The 19,310-nt window shown below is 40.7% G+C and overlaps 1 protein-coding gene across 1 annotated transcript in view; it reads left to right on the top strand.

Moving 5' to 3' along the window:
• The window catches only part of PCCA (propionyl-CoA carboxylase subunit alpha), a 300,137-nt gene that overhangs the window by 279,566 nt on the left and 1,261 nt on the right, over positions 1–19,310 (top strand). Inside the window, exons 22-23 of the mRNA XM_072849938.1 lie at positions 3,934–4,074; positions 17,034–17,111. Of these exons, the coding sequence (XP_072706039.1) occupies positions 3,934–4,074; positions 17,034–17,111 (219 nt within the window). The remainder of the gene's footprint in view (positions 1–3,933; positions 4,075–17,033; positions 17,112–19,310) is intronic.

Below are 19,310 nucleotides of genomic sequence, written 5' to 3'. Positions count from 1 at the left end.
TGACTTGGGGGATCAGTATGGTATATCTCTACAAAAAACCTCCACAAAACCCAAGGTATAATTTTCGCTGCATTTGCTTTCTTTCCCCCAACCCTTACTCCTTTGCACTGCTATTATTACACCTTTTTGTTTTCTTCTTTTTTGTCACAGAGATTTGGTTGTAAGAGGTAGTTTTGCATTACATAAACATCCAATTCATTTAGCGGGAGAGGTAGGACAGGATACTGTTACCCTTAGAAAACTATTAAGTAACATCACTTTTCCCTGCTGTAATTTTTGTCAACTGATTGTGGACTCCAACAGTCTTGTGGAAAAGAAACACCTGTTTTCTATGCCTTCAAAAGCTGTACGGCTCCTTTCGGGTACCTCTTTATTAACTTTGCTTTGGCTGGCAGAATTAGGCTCTGAAACCCTGCGGAGTGGAGCGGTGGATGGTGACAACTACTCATCAGCAGAGATCTGATGGCTAGCAGATTTCTTTGCTCTGAGAGTCCACCCGCAATCTATTTATGACTCCAACAGATGTTTCTTCTGGTTGAGGCCAGTGGGAACCTTCTGGTCTCTATTTATAACCCAAACTTTACAGCCTGCCCCAATTTACACCCCTTCTTTCTCCCATCTCCTCCTCCTCCTTGTGAGGATAAAGGAAAAAAACCCAGAACCGTGTCCGCACGCTGTTAGTAGCATATCAAAACTTCTGCTTCACATGTTCAGCGTTGTCCTCACTGAATCAGAGGCGCATCAGCAGTGTTACTCATGTAATGAAGAAAAGTGGTATGTTCTTAATTGTCTTTGTTTTAGTGGCACGGGCAGGCGTTGCTTGACGTGGTCTTCCAGAGAGCCTTGTGGTTCGCACCGAGCCGCAGGCTGCACCTCGGTGAGGTGCAGAGCCCCCCTGCACCCCTCTGCACAACTTGTCCCCGAGAGATAGGAAACAGCGTTACAAAGGGACGCTGAAGCGGGTATTTAGTGGGGTCCAGCCAGCAGCAGAAATACATCAAAGGTAATCTTAAAGAAGGAACCTTTCTTTGCGGCTTTGTCTTTTTATATTCTGAAAGGTCATTTGTGAACCAACTGTGCCAAAAAAGGCCTTTCCCCAGAAGTTTACTGTTGTTATTTTTTACTTTTTGATTACAGTAACTTGCTTATCCCCCAAACAGACTAAAGAACAATAAACAAATACAAAAGGAAAAGGAACAGCTCATCAATAACAAAGACCTGCGTTTTAAAGCTTTGAGTGTACTGACTCTTACATCTCACTCCAAGCAAAGCAGGAGTCCTGCAGAGAAAGGAATCTAAAAGATATGAAAATTATAAAGATAGTAAAAACAATGTTTGGTAGGGATATTTTAACTTGGTGTGGAGAACTGAACTTTAAAGCGCAGCATACTGAGAAACATGGTTTTTCCCCCACTGCTGTACGTTGTGGAGCGCATAGGGAATTCTGTATTTCAGTCTCTGCGAAATACTGTAACCTAGATGAATGCAGAAGGTCTAGCTTTCACTTCAAGTTTAAATTTCAGCATTGGGCAGCTTGGAAGTGTTATATGTGGCTTAAAAACTAAATGGCATCTAAACCTAATCCTTTGAAATCATATCAAAATAGTCTCTTGCAAGAGGCAACAACACAGTCCACAAATGTAACTTATTTCTGTGTTCTTCCTTTTTTTTCTTTTTTTTCTTTTTTTTTATTTTCAAACTCTGAGTACAAAGACGACACTAACCATGGATACTGAAACTGTGCAATTTGGTGTAATTATATTCCCCCCCATAGATTTAATGAAGGACTTTTAAGTACAATTTATCTTTGATAAATAGTCCCTCTGCACAGAATGTTTATTAGATTGACAGCAGAATACACTCTGCAAGCTTTTTTTCCTTGCCACTTATGACTCAGATGAATTTTAATAAGAGTAAAAAGCTTTTATTTGCACAGTAATTTCACTTAAGGATCATATCCTTCAGAAACTGGCAGACACTTGTATGTCTTGATTGCAAAACAGACACTCGAGAGTAAAGAAACATGCATAAGATGTTATTATTTGACTTGTCACACTGCTGCAATTCTATTTGCAACTTATGTCATCAAATCTCCTATAGGCATCACCTCCCCTCTCCCTACAGCATACATGCAAGTGTGCATACGTGCATGCGTACGAACACACACGCGCTTTACTTCGAGAAAAAGAAACTGCAAGGGGCACACCGCATTGAATGTAGTTGCTTGTGCAGGGAGAGAACTAGCTGTATTTTGGGTTGGAAAATGTGAGTGCCACAGTCTTAATTGTCATGATGGTGCCTGCGGGAGGCTTGGAGTTAAAGCAGCTTTTTGCATACAAAATGGTGCTGGTTTCCCTGAGCCATATCAACTGTAACAGAGGCACATGTGTGGGAATGGGTTCTCAAATCTTTGGGTGCCACTTAACAGCTTCTGGGAATATTGTTGTGGCATATTATTACATTTCCCAGGGTGTGTGTGTGGAGGGATATCAGTTCACTTAACCATTTGCTTGTATTTCTGATTAGAAGCAAGTATTTCTAACTGAATGGCTGCACCTTTCGTTGCACATGATCTTGTGTGTCCAAACACCATTTATGGAGGATGATAATCCTCTGTTACATCGTTTTAATTTGGCTTTGAAAGCTGCTTTTTAAAGATGTCATTGCAGAGTTAATCACCTTTTGCATGTATTTCTGAATACCTTGTTCTACTCTCTACAGAAGCAGAAGGTAGAGTCCCCCTTTACCTTCACCATAAGGGTATTGGATTTTTTCTGTCTGTGTAAAAATGAGAAGTAAAGACGTTTTATTGCTAATAAAACAATAGCTAATTGTTTTGGAGGAGAACATACTGTTCAAAGCAAGGTGTTGAACTTTACATCAGGAAAATACACATTTGAATTGTAAATGCAGTTCATCCAATGCTTATTATTAAAACCTTTGTTTAAATTATTGATGAACTGTGGTGCTGGTCTTCACGCAGTTGGCCTTGGTGAGGCAGGAGTTTCACGCAGAGACCTGCTGCCATCTACTGGCTTTTTTGCATTCATTTTCAAGTGCACTGGGACAAATGTGAAGGCCATCTGTGTAAAAGCAATGAATGATCTGTCAGAGGGATTCCAAGTTTTTAAAAACCAAAAGCCTGGAGCTGAAATTAGTGTACACACCTATATGTTTTCGGAAGGGTCTTGTTTAAAATGATGCTCTCAGACACTTGAGGTTCATCATGCTCTTTTCCATTTCTAATTGCTATAAAACATACTAGAGAAAACATGATTTTTTTCTCAAGGTAGATAACAGCTGCTGAACAGTTTTTATTGCAGATGAAATATATTCAGATGATATATTTCTAAAATGTTCCATCTTTCTGCCTGTGCATGAAAAAATGGAAGTGAAATTGTTGAATATGTTCTAATCGCAAAATCTAAACAAGTTATTGACTTTAAACATTAAATACATGATAAAAATAAATGTTTAAAAAGTAAAAGTAATGTTTAAAATTAATCATGTCATTGAAAGTCTGGCAGACTTTCCCAAGAAGTCAATTTCTAATTCAGCACAGCACTGGAAATGAATCCCTCAATATTCCTTATCCACTAAAGATAATGTGCGATAAGCGTAAGGATATTTCTGTTTCTTTTAAAATTGTATCTCCCCTCTCTACCCCCAATTTTTAAATGAACCTGACATTTCTTTACTGTACTTGATTCTTTCCTTTTATATGCTCATTGCTGCAGTTTGGAATTGCATATTTTTCTTTCTGCATCATGAAAATGAAACTGAATAAAGATTTCGAAGAGTGATTTTTAGACACTCCTGTGAAGAATACATAACAGATGTACTATATAAAAACATGCCATAAAATAGTGCAGATTACTGACTGGAATTCACCAAGGTGCAGTTTTCTAAAACATTCCTCTTCCTATTCTTTAGTACAAATTACAAATACTGACGAAGGTTGCTGCAGAGCTGAGCAAGTACATGCCACAGAAAGCAGCAGAGGACACCTCCAGCATTTTGAGATCTCCCATGCCTGGAGCAGTGGTGGCAGTTTCTGTCAAGCCTGGGGACATGGTAAGAAATGCGATCTATATATCTGCATTTTCATTATATATTCCACACAAATTTCTCCTTGGTGCAACTGAAACTACAGGTCACAGGTTGTTTTTTTTTTACGTCACCTGTAGAATAAAGTGTGCTGCCTTTCATTTGAATTATAAAAACTAATAAGGACGCACGATTCAAATTAAACTGGCTTTAAAAGGAACATTCTTAGCAGGGTACAAGCCCACAGCTGAAACTCAATGAATAGCTTGGTTTTTTTTGACAAATGCCTTGGCAGGGAAAAAAAAAAATTGTGCGTGTGTGTGTATATGTGCATGTAAATATATGTAAGTATATTTGTGCTGTTAGTACAAGCAGGAGAGGATTGTGGATTTTCTGCCTTGAAACAATGAAAATATACGAAGCACAAGGGCCGCAGGGTAGATATTTAACTTTTTTGTCCTTTCCTCCCCGTTTTTTTTAACAATCCCCATGTTAGCATTTTGCAAGACATACGACTTTGCTGAATTGGGAATTCCCAGTCTCTTATGGGAATCCTCTTGTCCTGCAGAAGGAATAAACTTGACATACAGAAGGGCAACAGAACACGCTGTTGCTGTCCTGGGGATTTCCAGTGCTGCTTACCTCACGTTGAGCTGGAAATGAATGTAAACACAGTGTTTTAGACTTACATCTAAATACTCACTTGAACTCAGCTTTATATGAAATTCTACCACATTGTATCATACGTTATTTCTAAGGTCAGGGCCCTTATTTCTCATAACCATTGAAAGCAACAGAGCGATGCAGACCAGGAATATCTGAATTGGATTGTGCAGATTAATTTTAAAGTACTGTTGTCAGTTAAATGATGCCATAAACATGTATGTGGCACTTAGATACAAACAGAAAGCTTTAGTCACAGAGTTCATAATTTATGGCAATGAAACCTGCATTTTCTTGAGAGATGATATAGAAGTGGGATCAAGATCTCAAGTCCAAAATTAGCACTGCACTTACTATGTGATGGTCATCAATTGTGCTGGTAAAGTGATTTGTTTGCTTACATTTAGCTATAACGGCACTTTTGTTTTTAGAATATATGGATATTTCTGACTTTTTACAGAGAGAAGGGAGTCATCATGTTAATAGTAAAGATCTGTAGGTGCAAATGTTTATAATAATGAAATAAAGACATTTCTGGGAAAACAGAACTAAGTACAGCTGAGTAGGAATTAGCTACAGAGAGACATTCTTTTAGCTTCTACACTTAACTTTCTGGTTTTGTGATCTATACATGCACACACACACTGTTTGTACCTTTAAAACCAGCAGCACTCAATTAAAATTAATCACTGTCATCGTGTGGATAGAGAAATTTGTGATTTCTCTGTCTAGGCAGTAAGAGTGGCTGAGTGAGGGAGATCTTAAGCAAATACTATTTTTGCGAAGAATGAAGGGAAGCATTTTTAAGGCAAGGATTTTGAGCCTTTTTTAATTTGTTTAAGATTTTTTTGAGAAGTTAATTCTGCTAAATGTTACCAGCCTTCTTGCCCTGAAGAATAGTTCTTGTTGTCTTGAAGGAATAGCACCAGTGGAGAAGGAGGCCAGAGTGAAAGAGATTTTAAGTAAATAAATAAATGAACCTCCCTCCACAAATCCACAAGTGGTGCAGTGCAGTGCATCAGAGCACAAGTTGTTAAATAATGTGTGGAGATTTTTTTTTCCTTTTCTCCTCCCCTGCAGCTTTTTGCTGGAGGCACTGAGTGGCAGAGCATTTGAATGGCATAATCTAGGTTCTGCTGACCTGAGCTTGTCAATGCTAATTGTGTGGCTTTAATTGCAAAAACACGTTTGCGTTATTGAAAAGGGTTTAACTTAAATCCTTCCTTTTCAGGACTAGTGTCACAACGTTAAAAAAAAGCGAGCCAGCGAGTGAGATGAGGGTAGCATCAGCTATTGGCACTGAATAAGCAGTGGGATGGTGTGATTCAGATTACACGTCTTGGCTGTCCGTCAGAAACCAGCTCACTCACTACAGCTGTTCAGGGCGTGATGGGCAGGGAACTGTAGCTCCCTGATAAATACCGCTCTTTTTGTTGCACTGCTTGGGAAAAGTCTGATTTCTTTAGTCTGCTGGAGAAATGGGAATTTAAGTAGCTCCTATTCTGTGTTTGCAGCTGGGTTTGGCAGCTCAAATTTGCACGGCGTGTGAAAACAGCACAGCTGAAAAATGGGAGAGCATGAGGTAGTTGTCCATCCTTCCGCTCAGGTGTTGCTGCTGCTAGCAATAAAGCTGCCTGGTTATTAGCTGCTCCGAGATGGTTTTCTCCTAACCTGGGGTCTATGCTAAATAGTGTTAGTGCAGCACAGCCCCTGCAACAGTGCTGCGCTCAGAGAGATGCTCTCAGAGCGGTCAGTAGCATGGGGAGCTGGGCTGCTGTACCCCTCCATCAGCTGTAACTTTACAAATGGTGAAGAAACTCCTAGAGAGGGACATCTCGTCTTTGTCTGAATGGCCGCGCTTGCAAACTCGTGTTTATTGCCTGCAGTTCAGCTATAGGGCATCATGCCCGGTCACATAAAGCATATGGTGTTTGTTAGTCCCTCTATGTGTGTCCTTAGCCAAATGAGAAGGCGACGCTGATCTCTGCGTTGGTTTTTCTCACTCAATGTATCGTTGTTTTTCCTTGAAGCGTAGTGTTCTCCTTTGGCTGCTGTTGCTGAAAAATACTTTGGTCTGATGAAGCCCCATAGAAGATTGTGTGAGCATCCTCTATCCAGCTGGTCTGATAAACAGTTTTCAATTTGTTTTTGCCAAAAGATATTTCATATGCAAGGAATTTATTTTCTTTTGTCTGTAAGATGATCTATAGATTTTAGTAACACAGTGGGGAAGTGCTGTTTGTCATTTAGGGAGAAGCAGAACTTGTGATGCTGCCAATTTTTTTAGCTTTTTAGTTACTTTCTACTTTCTTTATTTTCCTTCATGTGATCAGAAGACTGTAATTAGTTGTCACTCAGTTATTCCTGGAAACACAATGAAGGCACTCAGAAGCAGAAAGCAACACAAACAACAAAACAATTTGACATCTGGCTGAATGGAAAGAAGGTTAATATTATTTAGCGAAAGAAGGTTTGAATTTAGCTTACATTCCTCATGATAACACAGTCACGTTATATAGGAAATATCCATTTGGAGGGGGAGGGTGTTTGCATGTTTATTTTGTAAGGAGATCGTTAATGACGAGTGTGCATTAGGATGAAATTTGGTTTTGGGAGAGTTACTTTTTGGTTCCCCATGGTGCCAAGGGCAAGAGAAACCACTGGGCTTCAAGGGACTCGCTCTGTTTCTGCTGGCACTGATGGCAGCACAAGCCAGCCCTGCTAGGACATGACGGTATTTTCATGCCGGAGTGTGGAGGTGGCACTGCACGCCGTTTTAACGTCACCACAGCTACCACAAACAGCACCGTAAAAACTACTAAAGCTGCACAAATTTGCTGCTTTACTTAGAAGGGTAGGAAATAGGCAGGTGCTTGCAAATATTTCTTCTTCTGCTTGAGTTGTTTGGCTTGATTTTTTTTGCATGTAGGATTCTGTGCACTGAAACTGCAGGAGCAGGGAAAGCCCAAGATCCTAATGGTTGAACAGGTAAAGCAATGTTGTCATACCCCATTTACAGCAAGCCACCCAAAGTGCTCCCACAACTGATTCCGAGTTTGGTAGTCTGAACTGAGCACAGCAACAAAAAAGGTCTTAACTGTCCTGATTGCTTTATAGTCTTCGCTATATTTTCACCTGTGAATATAGTTTTTGCTTTTTCAGTTTTCTCTCTGTCAGAAATGCAAAGGTGTTTTTCTTTTAGCTGTACGTTTCTGTTGGTTGTTTTTCTTTTTTAATTAAATTAGGCAGAACAGGTGGCATTACTAAGCCAAGCATTGGTCAATAAGCTAACATCAGTGCTGGTAGCCTAAATCACTTTAATGATTCCCCCCCTTCCATAAATATGTAAGAGCAAAGCGCCTCTGGGTAAACAGCCCGCTGTTTCTGAATCTTTGTAGGATTATGGCCAAAAGAAGAGGGCAGTTAATTATTTTGACCTAAGTTTCTAAATGTCCTCTCTTCTTCCCAGTAATTCAAGATTACCCCAGGTTTTGGAAGTTATCACCATTCAAACCACTCTTTAAATGGACTTACAAAAAAATTTCTTATGATTTCCAATTGGTGCTATTGTAGCCATGGGTATTGATACTGCATGGGATGATTTTTTTTCTACCAAGATGTCAGCTATTAAATGTATATGCTAAATTATCTCAGTAATTTCAAAATTGGGTATCTTGAAGGCTGCTTTTAGTTGTATAATTTACAAAATGCATTCCTGTCAGTGATTCCACATTTTAAAAACAACTGAGGATGATTTAAGCTGCATTCCAGTTCTTCTAAACTGCATTTGTCTTCCAGTTCAGTTGCATGCACGTTATTTCAATTTCTCTTGTTATTCTTTAGAAAAATAGTTTGAAAAAAAAATCTTTCTCCACAATTTTCCATTTCACAAGCCTAGGAAAGTTCTTGCTATGGGAAAAGATATGTTTTGCTTGACCTCTACTGCTGAAATGCTCACAACTAAAAAACAAAAACCGGCTTCCTAAATTCTGTTTCTCACTACATCGTTCATTCTTGTGAAAGAAAAGGTGGACTTTTAAAGTTCCCTGTTGCCATCAGACAGTTGTGTGTTGTTTTGAATAATATTTGCCCTTCAGACCTCAAAATCTAAAAATAAATAAATAAATAAAAATTTTCCTCTTTCTTAGCTTATACCTGTAATTATACTGCTTGGAATTTATAACAGAGAAATAACAACCAGGAAAACCAGTAAAAATGTATTTGCTTAAGTAACAGTTTTACATTTTATATAGACCAATATGGTATCAATAATTTAGTAATATATTCTTAAATTCAAATAAGATTTTTCTCTTGTGCGTGAACATTTTTTTCTTTTATTGTTCTGTTTTTCCTTTTTCTTTCCCTTTACCTCCTTTCCTCCCTCCTGTTCTTCAGCGATCCCAGAGCAAATATTAACTGCATTTTTCTGTTAAAAGGAGTTGGTAAGCTTGACCAAATGTGGTCACGAATCTCATGTAGTTTTTATGATTCTGTGTATTAAATAATTTTTTGGGGGTGTGTTTTTGTGGGGGAAAAAACCTATTGGTAAAGAGGAAATGAAACCATTTTCACAGTTGTGAAATTTCAAGAGTAAAAGCATTCAAATATTTCACCATCCTTATAGCACAAGGCTTCAAGTAATAACTGGTTACATTAAAAAAACCAAACTATAGCAATTGCTCATAACATATTTATGTAAGTTTTATATTTGACTTGAATAGATTTTTCTTCTATATCTTTATGCAATTGCACAGACTTAGATTTGTGTTCGAGTGCGGTGTAATTAAGAATGAAATCCTATTCCGATGATGAGGTACAAATATTCAACATTATTAGAGTTTCCTCCAAGGGGAAAAATGCTACCATCCTTTGTAAAGAAATCATAGATTATTTTTTTTATTGGTGTGCTTTGCCTTTTGGAATGATAAGCAACTTTTTAGCCATTATTGAAAAAGTTGACTGATAAAGGTCGCTGTGATGGAAACTAAGCTTTGCCTTGGGCTGAGTGGCACAAGAATCACCCCCAGAAGCGCTCTGCCTGCGGATCATTTCCCCAGCACGCTGGGATCTCAGAAGCAGTTGGGGAAGTGTGTTTTGGATAAGTGGGAGTGCAATGACCAGTGCTTATTGCTGGCAGGGGGACATCACTGACCTTTGGTTAATCGGAGGTCACAAAATTTGGGATATGCTATCTTGGTTAAAAGAGTGTGGCAAAAAAAGTTTAATAATGATTTCTCAAGTACTATTAATTGCCACTAATTATATTTGCAGCTCCGTAGCTCCGGTTTCAAAGTTAATTTGGAAAGAAGGGAAAACCTGCACTAATTATTTTACATGGTAATGGACAATGTCAAGGCATTTCAATTGCTGCTCATCCAATTCCTCTTGATTTGTTTTCTTGTTGGATGCTTGCTGCCAGATTGCCAACAAGTCAGAGAGAAAAAAATCTGGGAAGGGAATGATACCAGCATGGACTAAGTTTAAACAACAAATAAACAAACAAAAGTCCCAGTATCTTCATAGGGGTTTTAGATAGTGAATGCATACTTAATTCACTGTTCAGTGGTTTTGCACAAGCATAAACAAGATGAATGTTTGTAGTTATTTTGCAGAAGGCTACGAGAGAGGGTAACTGAATTTCATATGGCACTGTCTTGCGTTGCCCCTTCTTAGTTAGAAGGCTCAATAGGGACACAAGTCTCAGCACAGTGGAAATTGCGCGGGATATTTACTGCTGTCTCCCCAAAGCTGAGAAAGGAGATACCAATAAAATCCAATTCTCACTTCACTTTTAACCAAATCTAAGATCCTTTTTGCTTAAGGCTGTCATTGTTTTTTTCGCTTCAGCTCCAAGAGCTTTAAAAATGTTACACGTTGGAGCACCTGTGTTCTAAATATAATGGTCTTAAAAATGTAATTGAGGGATTTTCACTTTTGTAGGCAAATCAGCAGGGTTGATATTGATCCATCTTTTTAGGGAGCCACAGTGCACCAGAAGGTGATACTGTAGAGGGCCCCGTAAACCCTCGGAGCCTTCTGTCTAATTTGGCAGAAAAACACAGAATGTCGGACAACAAAAGAACGATCCGATTCCGTAAGAAATCTTCATCCCTCCCACCCCCTTTTCACAAGATTAAAAAAAAAAAAAAAAGACTTAATTTTTTCAGCTGCACACAATGATTTGGTGTTCACTCTTGCATTGAAACAGTCGCTGTCAGAACAGGCAGGAAACAGTTTTCTTTTAATTGCTGAAATCATTCGGAAGTGCTTCATGCACGGCTTCTATACAGCAGATGCTGTGCATTAATTGGCCTGTGTAGGGCTGACCCAGGGTTCCTTGCAGCGGGCCCAATTTTAGGCAGAGGGTTTAAATAGCTTATTTCTTATTTTGTATAACCTGGCGTACATTATGAGCGCGCTTGCACGTAGGGTATTTCATGGTCTGCAGTTTCTAATGTCATGTGGGTTTCAAAACCTGTGTTTCTCTGGTAATGTACTAGCAGCAGGTAAGCTCTAAATACCATCCATCAGGAGCTAATTTTTTATCCAGATACTCCAATGACTGATGAACCTGTCTTTTGTATGAATGTTCAGCACAGGAGAAAGCCATATGCCCCTGGCACTGGTTCCTATGCATTCTTTACAGTTCGTAGCGAGGAGATTAAGAAAAAACCAAACCCTTACATTTACATGTCTTTCATTTATTTAGCAGTTAGCACTTTCTAAATAGCTCTATTTTTTTTTCTTTTTAACAGCGAAAGGAGATTTAGGTCTCTTAAAGCAGTCTGACTACCACTACTCATTTTCTTTATCAGGAATATTACTGCACACCCTTAATAGGGAACCTTGTTTTGCTACTCCCCGTCTGTTCAAAACAGACCTTAGCCCATTAGAAGGTCCTCCCTTGTGTGGGAAGACCACAGCTGTTACTGTAAATCTCATCCAGTAACTGTATCACCCCCATTTTGTGGCTCTGAAGGATGAAATTGAGAAATGGAATACTGTGCAGTCATCCTTTACATCTCCAATTTTAGGCCTTTGCACATCATTTTCATGCTTTTATTCCAAATCAAACAACATTAGCGAGCAACACCACCCTGTGCTAAATGCCTAGCGTCTAAGGCAGCACCAGCGATCTTTGTTTTTGGAGGATTTAGGATTTGGAGTGAAGCTGGGGTTTTGTTGATGGTGGATTTTTTTATTTTATTTTTTTAATGCCCTCTTTTCCCTCCCTCCCCCCCCACCAGATCTTTCCTAATCCCCAGAATTTGTCAGAAGCAGAAATCCAGGCGGTAGCGGGGTGCCTAAGATGGAGGATGCTCCGTTCTGCCTCCACAGAGGAAGCGAGAGCTCAGCACGGTTAACGAACACAACTTTAAAAAGGTTTCTGTTTCTTTAAATCCTTCTGAATGAAGTGGATCTAACTTCTTATGAAGGATATTGGGGGCTTTAATCAGAAATAAGAAGTGGTTTAAATCATTAGCACAACAAAGCAAACTATAAGCTTGAAGATAAAAGTCTCAGGGGAAAGAGTCCTCTGAAAATAAATGGGACTTGATAGATTTCCATATCATTTATAACTTCCCTTAATTACACTTGGAAGACTTGCCAGTAAAACTGGAAAATTGGCAGCCTATATCCATTATAGTAATTTTGCCGACCATGGCAAGCAGCTGGCTTTACTGGATTTTATTTCCCATCACTCACAATTAATCATCAGCTGGAGATGTCTGAAACTCCTCAAAACGTAGCAATACTGTGTGACATTCAGGCCTCCTTAAAATGCTAAAATCTGCTGAGTAAATGGGCCGAGTTCCCCTTCCAGCGAACTCATTTTGGTGCGAGGCAGGCTGCTGGTTAATGAGTGCCACTTCGATAATCGGATGTGAATGTGAACCCTGACCTCACGTCAAAGGAGAGGACGCAGCAAACTGGATAAAAGATTGGGGATTCAGATCCGCAAACTTTACACCAATTAGACAGGGAGCGGGGAAATACATCAGTGCCGATTGGGTTTATCAGAAAGACTTGCGGGGCTTGTGACCATTTTGTAAGCCTAACGTTGAAGACGTCCTGTCACAATCATTAAGTCTCTATCAGATGATGCACAAAAGTCCGAGGAAAGTGTACCATATTCACAAAGATCCCGTGGTAGCACTGCCCTGGGGTGTGCGCTGTCTTTTTGTGTCTCTGAGTTTTGAAGAGACCTATCTGTAAGTGCAATTAGTCTTTATGGTCCTCCTGTAGGTGCAGTGAGAACAGCTCGGGGTTGCGGCTTCTCAAATTCTGCTTCCACCCCATGTCGTGCGTTGCTTGGTGGGGAAATGACTGGAGACAGTTCCCTGTCTGGTGCGTAACCTTTCAGCCAGCGGAGATAACAGCCACCATGCAGCCCCCAAGTTATTCAAACAGTGCTATTGACTGTTCCCAAATTCACATCAGAATTGTTAGCCGCATTGAGATGTTAAGTACCCTCCTCTTCAATGATTTTTCTTCCTTTTTTTTCTTTTTTTCCCCCCCCTTCTTTTTCCTGTTCGCTCTTCTCAGAGTGAACAAAACTGAATGGCTATTTCGAACTGTACCGTGCGGAAATAAACTAGTAAAATACAGACTGCATGTCTAACAGTTAATCACTCATTTGTTTTGATATTCCGAGCAATGTAAAGGTAGATTTGTCTGTAGTGTAACTCTGTGAGAAAGATACCAAAGTTTAATTTATTTTAAGAAAAGGAACCCTTTTATCTTATTTGGTTCCAATCAATCAGATTTTTTTGTTTGATTTTATTTGCCTGTTTTGACAGATTTGGGTCATCACTGAGACCTCTCTAAATTGAAATGTAAAGATGGTGGTTTACATTGGTTTACCATCCACTGAAAGAAGTAAATTATACAATGAAAATGCAACGTTAAAAATGGTCCAGATAAATCCTTAGAAAGCAAGAACTTGTACACATTGCTGCGGTTTTCATTTGCAGGCTAAATAACAGGCAAAAGGATATGTGCAATTATGGAATGAAAGAAATTGGACAATGCCCAAAAGACTGAAAAAGAGAAAAGAGAGATACAAGTGCCTAATTTTAGGATTTGTCGCTTTGCAACACAATGAGTGGAGCTGTAAAGGTTTAACATAAGAACAGTAATTAAACTTCTGTGCTTAAGTGACACTTTCACCAAGGTAATTTTCAACAAATTGCACATCATCAGAAGTACTGACACAGCATTTTCACACGTGGTACCTGCTGAAAGTGCCTCCTTCCTTCCAAATTAGTAAGGCTAGATGTTAACTGGATACCTTGTCTATACATTTTGTGGGTTGGGGGGGTTATTTCCTTCCCGGACACCGCTTCCTTTGTCATCAACTCAGCAGGTGTTATATAAAACACAAAAACTTTATTTTTGAGAAAGGGAGGAAACTGAGGAGAAGTTCAGGTTCATGGACATTTCCATCCCACGACCACCAATACTTCCTGGCATTTTAGTGCTGTACTTACGATCTACAGAGACAATTCTGTACTCTTCCAGTAGACGTATTTCCAGAACTCGTTTAGATAATTGCTGACTTTGCAATTATCTAAATTCATTTGCATGCTGCCCACCTGATGAAGCCATGTTACAGTTGAATAGCACTGGGGCTCAGGAGGAGAGTTTCTTGTGCCCTTGAAATTAGGCCACTCAATTCAGATCTGCACTCCTTAGCATCTCAATCTTCAGCAACCTTTAGAGGCCCATGTTCTTGGCGCTCTGATAGCTGAGTTTAACCAGAGGGTGGCAAATTTGTTTCTGAAATACGCTATTAAAAATAATCCTCCAACAAACATTCTTGCCTTGTTTGTTAGGTTTGGTGGGGTTTTTTTGGTTGGGTTTTTTTGTGTGTTTTTTGTTTGTTTGTTTGTTTTTGTTTTGTTTTTGTTTTATTGCTGGTTGGTTGGTTGGTTTTTTAATAGAAGTAGATATTCATAGCTTCCTCTTAACCTCAGAAATGTCTGGAAAGTTCAGAGCAGATGGAAGAAAAGGTGAGCAGTGAGATAGGGAGAAGAGGAGGAAAAGAAGCAAGGAAGGAAAGAAGGAGCTGCTGGGACAAGGCTACAGGCAGAGCAGCAGGTGTGGAAGGAAGGAGACAAAAGACAGGGAAACGGAATAGAGGGGAAATAACTGGGGACAAAGAACAAGTCTTTGGTACTATTCACTGAATTTGACACTGCTAATGACTTAAATGCTGAAGCTCGGGATGGAATTTCTGCAGGTGAAGTGTTGGATGTTGGTTATTCTCTGCATCTGGTTAGTACACCATGTTCCCATAGCAAATGCTTTCCTTCCTTACCCCAAAAAGCCCATCATATTGCTGTTGGCAGTCTGTTGGAGAAAGGCTGTGTTACCTTTAATGTAATGTCTTTTCTTCTCTCTTGCTCAGAATCCATAGGCAGACATACATCAATGCTTTTTAGTCATTGCTAGTGCACGCTTTAGAAAAAAAGCTTTATTTAAATTTTCAGAATGTACTTCATGCAATGTGCATTTGATCTCTGACTTCACACCTGTCTGTTAGACAGTATGTTCCTCCAAAGTGGTACACACTTGTCCTTAAATATGTATTATTCATTTTACATATATTTAGAGAAATATATCTAAGTGTATGTATGTACATATATAAACAACCACATTTTGAGGGCACTGACACATATAACAATGCATAAACCAGATCTCTGCAGGTCTCAAATTACCCTCTTTAATGAAACCTTGACATCAGAGTGAAAGCATCACAAATTTGCTGGGATAATGAGTGAATGGCAGATGACATCTGCAAAAGAGCCTAATGGAAAGACTTGCAGTGGGCACTCGGAGCCAGGCATCCCAGAGGGGTGTACCTGCACAAGTCCTAAATGCTGGCACGCAGGGCCTAGCACCCTTCCCTCTCCAGCATAAATCACAGAATCGTATAGGTTGGAAAAGACCTTTAAGATCATCAAGTCCAACCATAAACCTAACACTACCAAGACCACCACTAAACCATGTCCCTAAGCACCTCATCCAGACGTCTTTTAAATACTTCCAGGGATGGTGACTCCACCGCTTCCCTGGGCAGCCTGTTCCAGTGCTGGACAACCCTTTCAGTGAAGTAAAATTTCCTAATATCCAGTGTAAAGCTCCCCTGGCGCAACTTGAGGCCATTTCCTCTCGTCCTGTCACTCGTTACCTGGGAGAAGAGACCGACCCCCACCTCGCTACAACCCCCTTTCAGGTAGAGAGCGATAAGGTCTCCCCTCAGCCTCCTTTTCTCCAGCCTAAACAACCCCAGTTCCCTCAGCCACTCCTCATCAGACTTGTGCTCCAGACCCTTCCCCAGCTTCGTTGCCCTTCTCTGGACACGCTCCAGCACCTCAGTGAAATCGTCTTCATGGGATGACTGGCTGATCGCTGGGTTACACGAGGGATAAATTCTGAACCCCGTGTTTTTCCCCTCACGTGTAGGCAGCCCCCCGACCGCTGTAAAGCCTCGAGTGGCTGTTTCCTCTGCGCAGGGTGGTCCAAGGCGTTGGAGGGAGGATCCGACTGGGAGGCAGAGGGAGCCCAGCAGAGCAGCCCAGTGGGTTACTGGTGACCTTGAGCTTGTGCATGCCTGTTAGCAGAGTGCAAACAAGCAGAAAGAGGAAACATGAATGTTTTCCTTGAAGAGCTATCAGCTGTGGTGAAAATGATGGTTTTGCTTCCGTGATGCCTCCCTTGCGGATGAGAGGTGGTGGTTCCTTGCAGGCGTGCTCCCTTCCGTCAGTCCGAAGCCATCAGCCGCCAGCCGGATTCTGCCACGTGCAGAGGTGTGACTTGCTGCTCGGCATTGCCCACGCCGGAGCATTGCCGGAGCTTCCAGCCCATGCTCCCCCAGACACGTGCCAAGAAACTTTTGGCTTCTGAATCAGGATTAGTACCTGCAGGATCTGCGCCAGGGAAGGAAAGCAAAGGCTCCCCGGCCAAAACTGCACAGATTAAATTTTGCTCTGGATTTAATGTCGAACTGTGATGGATGTGAAATGCGAACTGTAGAAGTTGGAGCTGAATGGATGGGATAGGAGCCTTTCAGGTTTGTCTGGGGTGATAGTTTTAAGTAGGTGATTCCTTTTTCCCTGCGTTGCTGCTAGTTTGTCAAAGGCAACTGCTGTTTGTGATTGTGGTTTGTGTTGTGACTGTGTAGCTGGCTGACCTGACTTGTGCCGTGAAAGTCTTTTTAGCATTTTATGAAATCATCCCTTCGTTTTCCAGGAGAATCGTGCACACTCAGAGCATTTCAAATCCTCTATCCTCATTTTGTACTGCTTTAATTTTAACAGGTTTCAGAAGGTCAAGAGATTTGTGTAATTGAAGCAATGAAGATGCAGAACAGTATGATTGCTGCTAAAACAGGCAAGGTAAGCTACCTTGGGTCACTTAAAACCATATGCAACTTGCCAAATAGGATAGAATTTTAAAAGGAAAAAAGGGAGGATTCTGGTTGTTAAGGAATTAAGTCTGATTGTTGTAAGTCTTTCAAAGTGAGGTGTCTTTAATTTTTAACATTTGCATCTGCTGTGAATGCTGTTAAGTAGTTCCGAGCCTTAGATAGCACAGCAGGAAATAGTTTTACTGGCTTCAGAAATTCATATAACTCTTTTTCTCCTAAATGATTTGTTTTCTATGATGTACAATGCCAAGTTGAATTGAAAGGTGTTGCAGACTGTTTCTCCAAATTCCATCTTTCCAGAGAGCAATTGAAGTTCTCTTTGCCAGTTAATTCATTAATGGCAAACAATTTGACATTAAAAAACCACTCAGAACAAGGCATAGAAAGTGCTTCTGCAGGAAGATGAGAAAAGCAATTTTTTTATTATTGTGACTGTTAAATACGAAGCGTAGATCTGCAAACATGTTAAGCTTTGCAAGGCTGTGCGTTGCAGTGTCTTGCTTCTAGAGGGATCAGCGTTGCAGCCCCTGAGCTGGGACTCTCCTCCTGCGACACAGGATGTACCAAAACCAGCGCTCGGGGCAGGGAACTGGTTAAGCTTATATGACAAGGGCGTGCCTTAAGTCCCAGCTGGTCTGGGGACTGTCAGCCCCTAAATCAGGGCCTCAGAGCATCGCTGTGCCAGATTATAGTTCACAGCATGAAACCATCACCTGGACACAGACCCCTGATCCATCCTTTTCAAAGGGAGAGCAGAGTCACTCTTGAAGAGTCACTGGTCAGAGTCCTTCCCAAAGATCTGGATTTTACATTCTCCTCTTATCTTGTATTTCCTAGCATGTCCTAGCCCTTCTTTTCCTGGGGACATGCCCCTCTATGCTCCCTGAAGCACTGCCGTTTTGTTATTAGAAATAGCAAAACCAAGCCCAATGCAAGATCCCTTAGCCCGGAGGGAGGCAGCGAGGAGCCTGACTCTCCAGGGCAGGGACAGGGTTAGCCACTGGCAAGATTCGCTGAGCTCTCAAGACGGGTCTCTATGCCAAGGACTGTTTGTGTGTTTACAAGAAAGGCTTATTTGGCACAGCACGAAAATCGTCACTGAGGCTGGGACCCAGGGCTTGCCTCTTCCAGCACGTCTAGTGCAAAATTGGGTCTTGAGGGAAAAAAATTGCAGAGAGAGGGAGAATGTGCCTTCTCCTGTTGCTCTAATATTGCCACTTTATTATTTTATTTCATGCATTGATTCCTATATAATTTATTTTCTCACTTGATTAATATTTCCCAGCATTTAGTTTTTCATCTTTGCCGCTTTTGTTTGACCCCTTATTGCTGCTCCTTGCATCCGCTGTTTTTAATTTAACTAGTGAGTATTTGTAATTAAAATGCCATTCCTTCTCCCACCCACTCCCTTTTATTTTTTACTTTAACCTTCCCTTTCCCACCAAGGTGTGCTGCCACCCGTGGGCCTGTTCCTTAAAATCCTGCTTGTACTTCTCCCAGTAATAAGTATCTCCCACTCACTCTGTACAGATGCCACATAAACCCCATGTTTGGCTTATTAATCCTTCAAAGTGGGATTGGAATAGTGCACAGGCCATTCAGTGGGCCCGATGTGCACCTTGCAATGTCCCCTTGGTGTCTCCATTTTAATAATAAGCAAATTATTTGATTCTTTAGAATTTTAAGAATTTGAAAAAAAAGTTTTGGGCTGTGTAGAAATGAAGCTACTAAACAGAATTCATCCCGTTCTGCAGTGCAAAGTCATGGCTCCGAGTGCTAAAATAACTTGGCCCCTCCACAGGAATGGGATGTTTGGCACTGGCTGTTAGTCCATGTTTTGATGCTTTGAAACCGTGTTTTGAAACTCAGTTCGTTTGTCTTCAGCTGGAAGACATTCCCATTTTCATTCCCGGCTGAATTCCTTTTCTGCATCAAACCCCATCTTCCTGTTTGTAATTGTGAGAAAAGTGGCTTGTTTTTATCTACTTTGAGTTTACTCCAGCTGCAGGTGGTTTAAAAATGAGGGAAAGATGGAGAGGAACTGGTGTGCCTCCTGCGGGACAGCTGCGCGTGGGTCAGAACGGGGAGCTGGCCCCGCTGCACGTCAAAAATCACTGGGGAGTTTGAAACACGAGTTAGCTGCAGTGTTTGCGGAACCTTGGCTTTG

Source organism: Ciconia boyciana, chromosome 1, assembly GCF_034638445.1.
Source record: "Ciconia boyciana chromosome 1, ASM3463844v1, whole genome shotgun sequence".
NCBI lineage: Eukaryota > Metazoa > Chordata > Aves > Ciconiiformes > Ciconiidae > Ciconia > Ciconia boyciana.
The sequence above is the reverse complement of the archived record's forward strand: the minus strand, read 5'-3'. Positions and strand labels throughout refer to the sequence as shown.